At 49.1% G+C, this 13,009-nt stretch overlaps 1 protein-coding gene across 2 annotated transcripts in view; it reads left to right on the forward strand.

The window, feature by feature from the left end:
* Positions 1–9,416: 9,416 nt before the first annotated feature.
* TK1 (thymidine kinase 1) overlaps positions 9,417–13,009 on the forward strand; it is a 44,843-nt gene continuing 41,250 nt past the window's right edge. Inside the window, exons 1-3 of one of the 2 annotated variants that reach the window (XM_063961296.1) lie at positions 9,417–9,833; positions 11,392–11,423; positions 11,526–11,639. In XM_063961296.1, the coding sequence (XP_063817366.1) occupies positions 9,768–9,833; positions 11,392–11,423; positions 11,526–11,639 (212 nt within the window). In that variant the 5' untranslated portion in view covers positions 9,417–9,767. The remainder of the gene's footprint in view (positions 9,834–11,391; positions 11,424–11,525; positions 11,640–13,009) is intronic. The other variant, XM_063961295.1, reaches the window with a different exon arrangement.

Raw genomic sequence — 13,009 nt, forward strand, 5'->3', positions numbered from 1 at the left:
TTTTAGATATTATTCTTCAGCACCATGAATTCTTCAAAACAAACTGGAATCTAAAAGTAATAAAATCTGTAAATTTTATAATCACTGGCGTCCATGCTTGGGACTGTCTCCGTTAGGAAGAAACAGTACTTCCCTGCCAGCTCTGTTTCTGTATTTATCCCGGTCTAATAACAGGGAGTATTAATGTAAATACAGGGCATGAAAGTCAGCTACGCAGAGACTGATTCTATTGCATAAAAATAAATTGTTACCTAAAGCATAAAATACAATTTAAAAAGATATTATTTTTAACCTTACCTGGATTTTGCAATGACTACACTACTTATAAAAAGCATTTACCCCCTTTGCCTTCTTCCAATTGTATTTTCTGACATTGTGGAATTCAATTGCATTACGTAGCATTACCACCTATTCACGGTTGGTAATGTAAATGCACTTGAGATGGCATTGTAGATATTTTCAGAATTTTCTCATTTGTCCTTTATTTAAATCAAATGGAATCCGTTAGAATTTTTCATCCTGACTGGTAAAATAATCCAAAATTAAATTGATGATGAAAGACTAATTATTCTGTAATAAACTGAGGCACTGCATTTTACAAATAACTCAGATTGCTGTGCCTTTACGAATAGACACAGGATGATGGGCTCACTGTAATAGAAATCGCCAATCTTTTAAAATCTTGTTAGAAGCCAGTCATTCTTTGCTCCAATAATGTACATGCATTCCTTCGGGGAATAACTCATACGAGCTAAAGACGCAAAGAAGATGATCGGTGGAAACACTTGTCTTGAATTAGGATAGATTTCATGCCAGAACTTGATTCACCAAGCTCAATAGTGAAAGGTATGGGACTCTAAACTAAAGATATAAAGCAGGGGTGAAGACCTCCGGCCCGTGGGCCTTATACGGCTCGGAGAAGCAATTTGTCTGGCTCGGGGCCCTGCCAAGGCAGCTGCAGAGTGTAGAGCCATCCACTGCGCAAGGCATCATGGGAGATGTAATTTTATCACAGTGTGCACTGTTTACAGTATAAGGAAACTACATCTCCCATGATGCAGTGCGTAGGAGACAGCTTCGGGCGGTGATTTGAGGCAGCTTTGAAGAGAGATCTCAATGGAGGTCTGCTGTGCTGGCTGCAGGGCAGGAGTAATGGCTGTGCCGCAGTGCGGAGCGGACCTGGACCACTGATGTGCAGAAGTCTGGATCGGACCTATCCTGCAGTGGTGGTGAGTGCTGGCACTATACTGGGGCATTATGTGTAACTGGCACTATACCAGGGCATTATGTGTAACGTGCACTATACTGGGGCATTATGTGTACTTGGCACCATACTGGGGCATTATGTGTAAATGGTACTATACTGGGGCATTAAGTGTAAGGCCATGCCCACTTTCATAGGAGAACAGGCAAATTGAAGGGGGGAGTCAAAAATGTTCTCTCTTTGGTGTATGTAACACAGTTATGCAGAGGTCACTGTCTCGTGATCAGTGACGAATATGTCTTTACAGCAGCATGGAAGTCTTCAGTATTGGGTCAAACTTCAGACCGCAAATGGCAGGTCGCACCCGGGAGCCGTACACAGTGCTTCCCAGGAGCAACTCGCCTCGGCCCCTTTCACAATGGCGTCCCATCCGCAATGCGCACGTGCGACGTACGGGTACAAAGCCCGATGTGGTTGTGCACAGGTTCTAGCGAAGTTTTCAGTCGCACTGGCGGCCGCAAGAAGATTGACAGGAAAGGGGCGTTTCTGGGTGTCAACTGTTTTCAGGGAGTGTTCGCAAAAACGCAGGCGTGTCTGAAAAAATAGGATTTTGGTACCTACCGGTAATTCCTTTTCTCGTAGTCCGTAGAGGATGCTGGGGTCCACATTAGTACCATGGGGTATAGACGGGTCCACCAGGAGCCATTGGCACATTAAGAGTTTAAGAGTGTGGGCTGGCTCCTCCCTCTATGCCCCTCCTACCAGAATCAGTCTAGAAACTGTGCCCGAGGAGACGACATACTTCGAGAGAAGGACTTAACACAGATAGGATTGTGGTGAGATTCATACCAGCTCACACATACAAGGCACGTCAAGTCAACTAGCTTAAACTAATCAGCAAACAGCAGTGCACAACTAAATGAAGTGGTACGGAACCAAATAACATATGCAGGAAAACGCAGCGCTGGGCGGGCGCCCAGCATCCTCTACGGACTACGAGAAAAGGAATTACCGGTAGGTACCAGAATCCTATTTTCTCTAACGTCCTAGAGGATGCTGTGGTCCACATTGGTACCATGGGGATGTACCAAAGCTCCCAGAACGGGAGGGAGAGCGCGGAGGCTCCTGCAGAACTGACTGACCGCACTTCAGATCATCAGAGGCCAAAGTATCGAACTTGTAAAACCTTGCAAACGTGTTCGACCCAGACCAAGTTGCCACTCGGCAAAGCTGCGTTGCCGAGACACCCCGGGCAGCCGCCCAGGAAGACCCCACCTTACGAGTAGAGTGGGCCTTAACAGATGTAGGACACGGCAGTCCTGCCGTAGAATAGGCATGCTGGATGGTGAACCTAATCCAGCGAGAAATAGACTGCTTAGAAGCAGGACACCCAATTTTCTTGGGATCGTATAGGACAAACAAAGAGTACAACTTCCTGTGACGAGAAGTTCTCTTCACATAAATCTTCAGAGCCCTCACGACATCCAAGGACTTTGACGTAATCGAGGAGTCAGTAGCCACTGGCACCACAATAGGTTGGTTGATATGAAATGCCGACACAACCTATGGAAGGAACTGCTGACGAGTCTGGAGCTCAGCTCTATCCTCATGGAAGATTAAGTAAGGGCTTTTGCATGACAAAGCCCCCAGCTCAGAGACACGCCTAGCAGAAGTTAAGGCCAACAAAGTGACCGCCTTCCATGTAAGAAATTTGAGCTCCACCTCCTGTAGAGGCTCAAACCAATCCGACTGGAGAAACTGCAACACCACGTTAAGGTCCCAAAGCGCCGTAGGCAGTACAAAGGGAGGTTGGATATGCAGAACTCCCTTCAAAAAGGTCAGAACCTCAGGAAAGGCAGCCAATTGTTTCTGAAAGAAAATGGACAGGGCTGAAATCTGGACCTTCACAGATCCCAATCTCAGCCCCATATCCACTCCTGCCTGCAGGAAGAGAAGGAAACTTCCCAGTTGAAATTCAACCGCAGGAAATGTCTTACCCCTTTCCTAGCCTGTATGAGGGTAGGAATCACTTCTTTCAGAATACCCTTCCGAGCAAGAATCAGATGCTCAACTTCCATGCCGTCAAACGTAGCCGTGGTAAGTCTTGATAGGCGAACGGACCCTGTTGCAGCAGGTCCTCCCGAAGAGGAAGAGGCCTCGGCTCTTCTTGCAGTAGATACAGAAGGTCCGCGTACCAAGCCCGCCTTGGCCAGTCTGGGGCAATGAGGATCACTTTAACCCTTGTTTTCCTTATGAGCTTTAAGATTCTTGGGATGAGTGGGAGTGGTGGAAACACGTACACTGACGTGAACACCCACAGAGACGCCAGGGCGTCCACCGCCACTGCCTGAGGGTCCCTCGACCTGGAACAATAACGCAGAAGCTTCTTGTTGAGATGAGAGGTCATCATGTCTATTTGGGGTAGACCCCAAAGATCTGTTACCTCCTTGAACACCTCCGGATGGAGGCCCCACTCTCCCGGATGGAGATCATGTCTGCTGAGGAAGTGTGCTTCCCAGTTGTCTACTCCCGGAATGAAGATGGCTGACAGCGCCAATGCGTGCTTTTCCGTCCAGAGGAGTATTATTGTGAGCTCTGACATCGCCACCCTGCTCTTCGTTCCGCCCTGTCGGTTTATCTAAGCCACTGTTGTTACCTTGTCCGACTGTACTTGAATGGCCCTGTTTCTTAGAAGAGGGTCCGCCTGAAGAAGACTGTTGTAGGCCGCTCTTAGTTCCAGAATGTTGATGGGCAGGCCGCCTTCTAGGCTTGATCACCTTCCCTGGAAGGTCACCCCTTGAGTGACCGCTCCCCAGCCCCGGAGGCTCGCATTCGTCGTTAGCAGGACCCAGTCCTGAATCCCGAACCTGCAGCCCTCCAGCAGCTGAGGCAATTGGAGCCACCATAGGAATTAAATCCTCGCCCTTGGCGACAAACAAATTCTCTGATGCATGTGGAGGTGAGATCCTGACTACTTGTCCAGAAGGTCCAGTCGGAAGGTCCGAGCATGAAACCTCCCGTACTGGATAGCCTCGTAGGAGGCCACCATTTTCCCCAATAGGCGAATGCATTGATGAACCGACACCCGGGGTGGCTTAAAGACATCCCTGACCATGGATTGGATCAACAACGCCTTGTCCCGCGGGAAGGAACACCCGCTGTACTTCCATGTCCAGGATCATTCCCAGAAACGACAATCTCCGGGTTGGTTCCAAATGTGACTTTGGAAAATTCAGAATCCAGCCATGACTCTGAAGCAGCCATGTTGTGAGAACAATGGATTGCCGCAACCTTTCCCTGGACGACGCCTTTATCAAGAGATCGTCCAGATAAGGAATGATGTTCTCACCCTGTTTTCGGAGTAGCATCATCATCTCCGCCATCACCTTGGTAAACACCCTCGGTGCCGTGGAGAGGCCGAACGTCAGAGCCTGGAACTGAAAATGATAGTCCAGCAATGCGAATCGGAGATAAGCCTGATGCGGCAGCCAGATCGGAATGTGAAGGTACGCATCTTTGATATCCAGGGATACCAGGAATTCCCCCTCTTCCAGAGCTGCTATCACCGCCCTGAGAGACTCTATCTTGAACTTGAACTCCCTTAGAAAGGGGTTCAACGACTTTAGATTCAGGATAGGCCTGACCGAACCATCCGGTTTCGGTACCACGAAAGGGTTCGAATAGTAACCCTTTGTCAGCATGTGCGGTGGTATCGGTACAATGACTTGTGCCTCCACCAGCTTTTGGACAGCGTCCAGTGGCACTGTGCTGTCCTGCAACAGAGTTGGTAAGCCAGACTTGAAAAACCGATGAGGGAGACTTTGAAATACCAGCCTGTATCCCTGAGAGACAATATCTACCACCCAGGGATCCAGGCCGGACGAGACCCAGACCTGACTGAACTGTCTGAGTCTTGCTCCCACAGACCCCACCTCCGGGCCCTCCCGTCCACCGTCATGCGGAGGACTTAGGGTTACCTGAAGCAGGCTTTTGTTCTTGGGAACCTGCAGCGGCAGGTTTCTTGGACTTAACCTTACCTCCTCTGAAGAAGGTATTGGATGACTTGGCCTTTCTGGACTTGTTGGGCCGAAAGGACTGCTGCGTAGCTGTGGAGAAGGATCTCTTCGGAGCAGGAGCTGCTGAGGGAAGATACAGAGACTTACCCGCTGTAGCGGTAGAAATCCACGCGTCTAGGGCTTCCCCAAAGAGAGCCTGACCTGTATAGGGTAGCGACTCCACACTTCTTCTGGATTCCGCGTCGGCCGACCACTGGCTCCCACAGTCCCCGACGAGCTGAAACAGACATGGAAGAAATTCCCGCAGCCATGGAACACAGGTCTTTGATGGATTCTACCACGAAACCTGCAGAATCATGAATGTTGCATAAATACAATGCAACCTCCTCCCTATCCATCGTATCCAAATCTTCTAGCAAGGTAGCCGACCACTTCACTATTGCCTTTGCAATCCATGCACTAGCAATAGTGGGACGTAAAATGGCCCCTGAAGCAGTGTACACTGATTTCAGAGTATTATCAATTTTTCTATCTATCTGGCTCCTTTAAGGCAGTAGATCCTGGTACCAGTAAAACCACCTTTTTTGAGAGTCTAGATACAGATGCATCAACAATTGGCGGATTTTCCCACTTTTTCCTATCCTCCTCCGGGAAAGGAAAAGCTACCAGAATCCTTTTAGGAATCTGAAACTTCTTTTCAGGATTCACCCAGGCCTTTCAAATATAGCATTCAGCTCTTTTGACGCAGGGAAGGTTAGCAAGGCTTTCTTGTTTTCAGTGAAGAAAGCCTCCTCAACCTGCTCCGGTGTGGTATCATTAACATTTAACACATCCCGGATAGCCTCTATCAACAACTGTACCCCCCTTGCAAGAGATGCGGACCCCCGTAACACATCCCCGTCACCATCTGTAGTGTCAGAATCCGTATCCGTGTCGTCTTGTGTTACCTACACAAGCGCACGTTTGTGGGGGTATGTAGCGGGGTGACCTGAGGTACCTGACAAGGGCCACACAGCCATAGAGGACTGTAAGACCTGGGTTGCCGACTTATTACTGGTAACCCTGTCAGAAATCTGAGAAATCCAAGTCCTGATAGAGGAGAACCACTCTGGTTCCCTTGCTGGAATCTGTGCTAAACCAGTGCTAACCTGATTGCATGGAATGGGATCATCCTGTGAGGATAAATCCTCAGCAGCATATGATACTGTATCTCTGGACATTGCTGCTAGTGACCACCAAACACACCACACACACAGGATGGGGTAAGACAGAGTTCCCCCCCCCCCCCCCCCCCCAAGAATGGCAAGAGAGAGACAGAGATTGGAGCCAACCCACACCAGCGCTTTCTATACAAACAGAAACCTCTTACCAGCGCTGACTTGTGCTCCTTAATAGGACACACAGTCAAGTATTTAGCCCCCCTGCCCCCCTTCTACAACCTCCTGGTACCGGTACAGTAACTGGAGCTACTGTGGAGGGATCAGGATATTCCTCCTGCTTGCAGCATGCAGGAAAATGGCGCTGGAACGCTGCAGATCCACTCTTAGGAGAAGCTCCGCCCCCTTACCAGCGCTGTCTTCCCGCTCAACTATGTTCAAATTTTGGTCTGAGGAGTTTTGCTGGCTGGATCCCTGGGGCCCGACAGGCTTGCTGACCAAGTTAGAGGGGTAAGCGCTGGCCCAGGCCGCCCCTCACCGCGCCGCACAGTGTGTCGCTGGTACCATCCGGGAGCGCGGTTAATACCGCGCTCCCACCCCTGTTGCCGCCATCTTCACACCGGCCCCCCGCTTGCTAGGAGGGTCAGTGACTAACTCACCACTTTCTTCAGCTCTGTAAGGGGTCGGCGGCATGCTGCAGGGGTGAGCGGTGCCCCTGCGGCGGAGACCGATCAGCCCCTCTGGAGCTCAGTGTCCAGTCAGCGGCTCAGACTCCGCAGGGCGGACACTGCTCCCCCCCTTAGTCCCACGCTGCAGGGAGGCTGTTGCCAGCAGTCTCCCTGTAAAATAAAAAAACTCTAAACTAAACTTTTTCCAGGAAAGCTCAGGAGAGCTCCCCTAGCTGTGACCGGGCACAATTTCTAAACTGAGTCTGGTAGGAGGGGCATAGAGGGAGGAGCCAGCCCACACTCTTAAACTCTTAAAGTGCCATTGGCTCCTGGTGGACCCGTCTATACCCCATGGTACTAATATGGACCCCAGCATCCTCTAGGACGTTAGAGAAAACGCAGGCGTGGCTGGGCGGGTGTATGACGTCAAATCCGGACATGAATAGGCTGAAGTGATCGCAAGCGCTGAGTAGGTTCAAAGCTACTCAGAAACTGCACAAACTGTTTTTGAAGAGCTCGGCTGCACATGCGTTCGTACTTCTGCTAAGCTAACATACACTCCCCAGTGGGCGGCGGCACAGCGTTTGCACGTCTGCTAAAACTAGCCAGCAAGCGATCAACTCAGAATGACCCCCAATATGTGATGGAGTAGTTTCTCTACTGAATGTGAACACACCCGCTTGCCATGTTCTCCTGCCTACTCTTAGTCCGATCTCAGGCAGGCTGGGGATCATGCGCGTCCCCCAGATTAGGCTCCGGGCTCCCCATTGCAGTGGCGCACGCATTGGGGGTTTCTGAGTACCCAGGACCTCCCCCCCCTGACAGACCAAATTTGATTCTCAGAGACAGAGACAACCTTGTCTCTGTCTCTGCGCCAGCTGCGGCCCACCCCCGGGCGTGATAAGAGTTGCTGCAGCCAACGAGCCCCTCTGATCGGCAGAGCTTTGCACTACATACACACATGGCCGAAGGAGATGCTACGTTTGTCAAGCAGCAGTTCTGCTCACATCTGGTCCGGCGCCATACTCGTCAGGATTGAGTGAATGCCGTTTCGTCGCAGGCCGCCCATCGCGCCCGGAGGTCAGTCCAAGCTCTGCTGGGTTTGAGTGCCCTGCTCGCTACTCTGTCTGGCTCCTTCTCCATTGTTTCAGGACGCAGCAGCCCACACTGTGAGTAGTCGGGGACGTGCTCCTCTAGCTGGCTTCTGGGCACTATATCACTCCATCACCAGCAGCACTGGGCCCATCACCCAGCCCCTGTGTTTCTGCATCCATTCCAGTAGCCCAATTTGACTGAAAGCGTGCCACCCGGGCAACCCTGCTGTATATCAGATCTAGACTTACCTGAACTCTTTAACATACAGATTCATTTTGTAGAAAACACAAGTGATGTTAATATACTGTATGCATAATTGTCTTTATCCAATATTTGTTTAAACCAGTATTCTAAGAAATAACGCAACCCCTACTGTAAATTATGAATATTTAGAAGACTCCTTGAAGATCCGTGACGTGTATAGAAGTAATACTTCTAATATCCATATACTTTAGGCAGTATGGATGGGGTAATGGTTAGCATTACTGCATCACAGCACTGAGATTATTGGTTTGATTCCTACCATGAATGTGTGGAGTTTGTATTTTCTCCCTGCGCTTGAGTGGCTTTCCTTCGGATGCTCCAGTTTTGTCCCACAATCCGAAATATACTGGTAGGTTAATTAGCTCCCATCAAAACATTATCCCTAGTGTGTGCGTGTGTACATGTGTTTAGGACAGATTAGATGGGACAAGTGGTTCTTATCTGCTGTCAAGTTCTATTTTTATATATGCTTGATGGCCATGATAGGTATATAATGCGGAATGTGGGGGACATCTTATGGGCCCATAAAGGGCATTCAGGATATATAATGGGTACATAGAGAGCATGGTGGGGACAAATGATGGGCTTAAACGGGGCATGAGGTGTACATCTCATGGTATAATAAAGGCACGGCAGAAATCTGATGGGCATATACGGCAGGACTCTGGCAACTATTTTGATTCTTATTCTGTAGTCCCACTATCATCTGGGAGCGCCATCTCCTATTGTCTCTGTCTACGTAAAATATCTATCTAATCTAATCTATCTATCTATCTGAAACCCCCCTCTGAAAATCCTGCGTTTGCCCCTGCATTGTAACTTCTGTTTTATGTCACCATGTACGTCTTGTGGAGGGCGGGCACACAAATAAGTGACGTGTATTGCCCGGCATTAGTACAAGTGTTGTTGTGCTTTACCCTATTTCAAACAACACGTCTTCCGATACGGAAAGCTGGCGGTAGCCGTGCGGAGAGTCCGTGTATACTTATTATTATAACGCCGCTATACGGGAAGGGAAAGGCACAATAGTAACACTTCCTCAGCTGTTAGCGGTGTAGCACACACACAGTCACACACGCTACATATATATGATTTGGCGCCAGCAGTCATACAAGGACCTGTACGCGTCAGTACTCCCACACACACCAAACCGATGCTATTTGGGCGGGATTTCGTCTACTCTTCTTCCTGATTGGCTGGGAGTTGGTGGGTGGGAGACTGTGTCGACCACTGATTGGTTGGACATTGTGCCTGAACGCGGGAATTACTTTGAATCGCTCCGTACTGACTGAATAACGTTGAACGAACCCGCAGCAGCAGCATTAGCACCACCGTTCCGTGTTGATTTCCCGCTTCTGCTGACATGAACTGCCTGGATGTAGCTGATGTTCTGCCCGGCTCCCCAAGGAAGGTCCGCGGACAGATCCAGGTGAGGTCTCACTCTGAGCGGAGAGGACATCATGATATATTAGTGAAGTGGTTCCCAAACGCAGTCCTCAAGGCACCCCAATAGTCCATGTTTTGGGGATATCCCTATAGGTGCACAGATGGTATAATCAAATTGACTGAGGTGAAAATTAAGTCACCTGTGCCTGAGCATGGAAATCCTTAAATCCTGGACTGTTGGGGTGCATTGAGGACTGCGCCTTGGGAACCTCTGTATTGGCAGTAAGGATAAGTTAATGCTTATTATGCATTGCTCTCAGGAGGTGGCAGCTGCAGGAGTTATCACCTAGTGCCTACATGACGATGTGTGATTGCACAAGTGTTATAGCGATAAAGGCACTGGCAGATAATTGGGACTGCTGACACAATGGCGCCCGTACAGACAGAACTGGGGACTGTGGGCACAATGACAACTGTACAGATAAAACTGGGGACTGTGGGCACCTGTACAGACAGAACTGGGGACTGTGGGCACACTGGCACCTGTACAGTCAGAACGGGGGGCACAGTGACACTACAGACAGAATTCCCTGATGTGACCTGTGTTTCCTGATTATTTTTCTTTAACTGGTCAAACGTTTTAAATTGAGGGGGACTTGGACTACAGACATTAATGTAAACATAATTGCTTCTTACATGCTAAGTGCAATGCAGGAAAAAGAAAATGCAAGTGCACACTATAAGCTGAGTACACACTGCGTGATATATTGGCCATTTAATCAAACAGCAATATCTCGCCAGCCCGTTGGAGGTTGTGTACCCCCGATATGTCTGTAAACGATGTAGTTTACAGACCTATTGCATCGGCCCTGCAGCACAGCTAATGGCCAGTATATCTACAGCTATAGCGGCGCATCTGGCTGTGTGCAGGAAATGCCGGTGGCTGACATCTCAACTGGGCGGGCACATTTAAATGCTCACTCAGTTGTGACATTGGGCACGACACATCGGGAAGGAGGGGGGGGGGGGGGGGTTGGTAAGTGTGTATGCACTTAGCAATCGTAAATAGGTCAGCAGATTGTCCTAACATCCAACCTGTCTGCCAGGTGTGTACCTAGCTCAAGAGTACTTATTGTAATAGTGCCCATGCTAATATGTAGACAGCAATGCAGGGACCTGCCCTTAGATATTTTAATGAGCACAGGTTTCTGCTATTCCTGTCATGCCGCCACCCTATCACTTAAATGGCTCTCTTCCACACCAGCTGTACCCTGAATACCATTCCTTGCTCACCAATGTGCCCCATAATGCCCATTAAACCTACCAGATTTTCTGCCTTAGCTGCTCAAAAACAGACAGACCTATATAATATGTGATACAGCACACGTGCTGAGCTCTGTACCAGTCAGGTGATGGACCTTAATAGCTGATTCTTTAGGCACTGACTAGCCTGGTGGCATTATGTTGTGATCTTCTCCTGGGGGGTGCCACTATATACAAGTGGTACATTTTCTGGGAAACATCCCCTAAAAAATCTGAACCGTTGGTTAATATGTCAACACTGGTTCTCATGGAAACTGACTTGGCTGTTTGTGTTTCAGGTGATATTTGGACCCATGTTTTCAGGAAAAAGGTGAGTCAGTTTTTTTTCTTCCTAAGGAGAGGATGTCTTCATTTACAATTTAAGACGTTGACTTCTAGTGATGATTTATTCTGTTCTTTTATCTTCTTGCAGCACAGAATTGATGCGTAGAGTGCGACGTTTTCAAATAGCCCAATACAAGTGCATGGTTATAAAGTATGCTAAAGACACTCGTTACAGCAAGGAGCAATTGGCCACTCATGACCGGTAAGGAATGCATTCCTTTTCACCTTCTCCATCTTGCTGCTTAAACACTAGTGTTTTATTGGAAACAATCCATTACTGGCAGTGCTGTGCATTGGATTGTAGGAATAATGGAGGTTGACTCAACTTCCTGGAATTGGTGAACTTGCACAGTGCTGATATGTTTTGCAGGGAAATGACACTGACTCTGTATGGCCATTTATCAATCCTCACATTTGCAATGCGATCTGGATGCGGTTAGTGCCCAAGATCACACTGTAGGATGCAATTACATTGGCCAGATGTATGATGATGGGCTACAGCCCTTCCTTACGCTGTTCCCTATTCAGAGCCGCTGACCAATGTATGCGCGGCAAACATTGTCGAGGAGGGTTAATGTATGACACTGATGGTGTGTGTGTGTGTGCTCAGGGGAGCAATAGCATGCAATATGCAGGACAATGTTTGAGCGGTCAGTGCCACTGACTGTTCTGACACTAGCTGTCGATTTTGACAGCTACAGGTGTTGTTGCCCATACACCACAGCAGGGACAGCTTTGTCTGTGGCTGCTGACTGCTCCAAGGTGCATGGGAGATCTTGAGATAACAGCATTTCTTGAATGCCCAGTGAGCCAGCCATATGGACATATGGGGCCAACCTGGTTTTGCCTTGTAAACGTTGGCTGCTTTAAAAAAACAAACATACAAGTTCGCCCTGGAATCTCTTAGCTCCGGCCATCTCGCAAACCGTTACATCCGGCCCATGGTTTTGTTTTGGGTTTTCAACAAGTTGTTAGGCTTAACTTTTTTTCTCTGACGTCCTAGTGGATGCTGGGAACTCCGTAAGGACCATGGGGAATAGCGTCTCCGCAGGAGACTGGGCACATCTAAAGAAAGCTTTAGGATCACCTGGTGTGCACTGGCTCCTCCCCCTATGACCCTCCTCCAAGCCTCAGTTAGATTTCTGTGCCCGACGAGAAGGGTGCACACTAGGGGCTCTCCTGAGCTCTCTGTGAAAGTTTTAGTTTAGGTTTATTATTTTCAGTGAGACCTGCTGGCAACAGGCTCACTGCATCGAGGGACTAAGGGGAGAAGAAGCGAACTCACCTGCGTGCAGAGTGGATTGGGCTTCTTAGGCTACTGGACATTAGCTCCAGAGGGACGATCACAGGTTCAGCCTGGATGGGTCACCGGAGCCGCGCCGCCGTCCCCCTTACAGAGCCAGAAAAGCGAAGAGGTCCGGAAAAATCGGCGGCAGAAGACGATCCTGTCTTCAGATAAGGTAGCGCACAGCACCGCAGCTGTGCGCCATTGCTCTCAGCACACTTCACACTCCGGTCACTGAGGGTGCAGGGCGCTGGGGGGGGCAGCGCCCTGAGACGCAATAAATCGAT

This window comes from Pseudophryne corroboree, chromosome 3 (assembly GCF_028390025.1).
Source record: "Pseudophryne corroboree isolate aPseCor3 chromosome 3, aPseCor3.hap2, whole genome shotgun sequence".
NCBI classification, from domain to species: Eukaryota; Metazoa; Chordata; class Amphibia; order Anura; family Myobatrachidae; genus Pseudophryne; species Pseudophryne corroboree.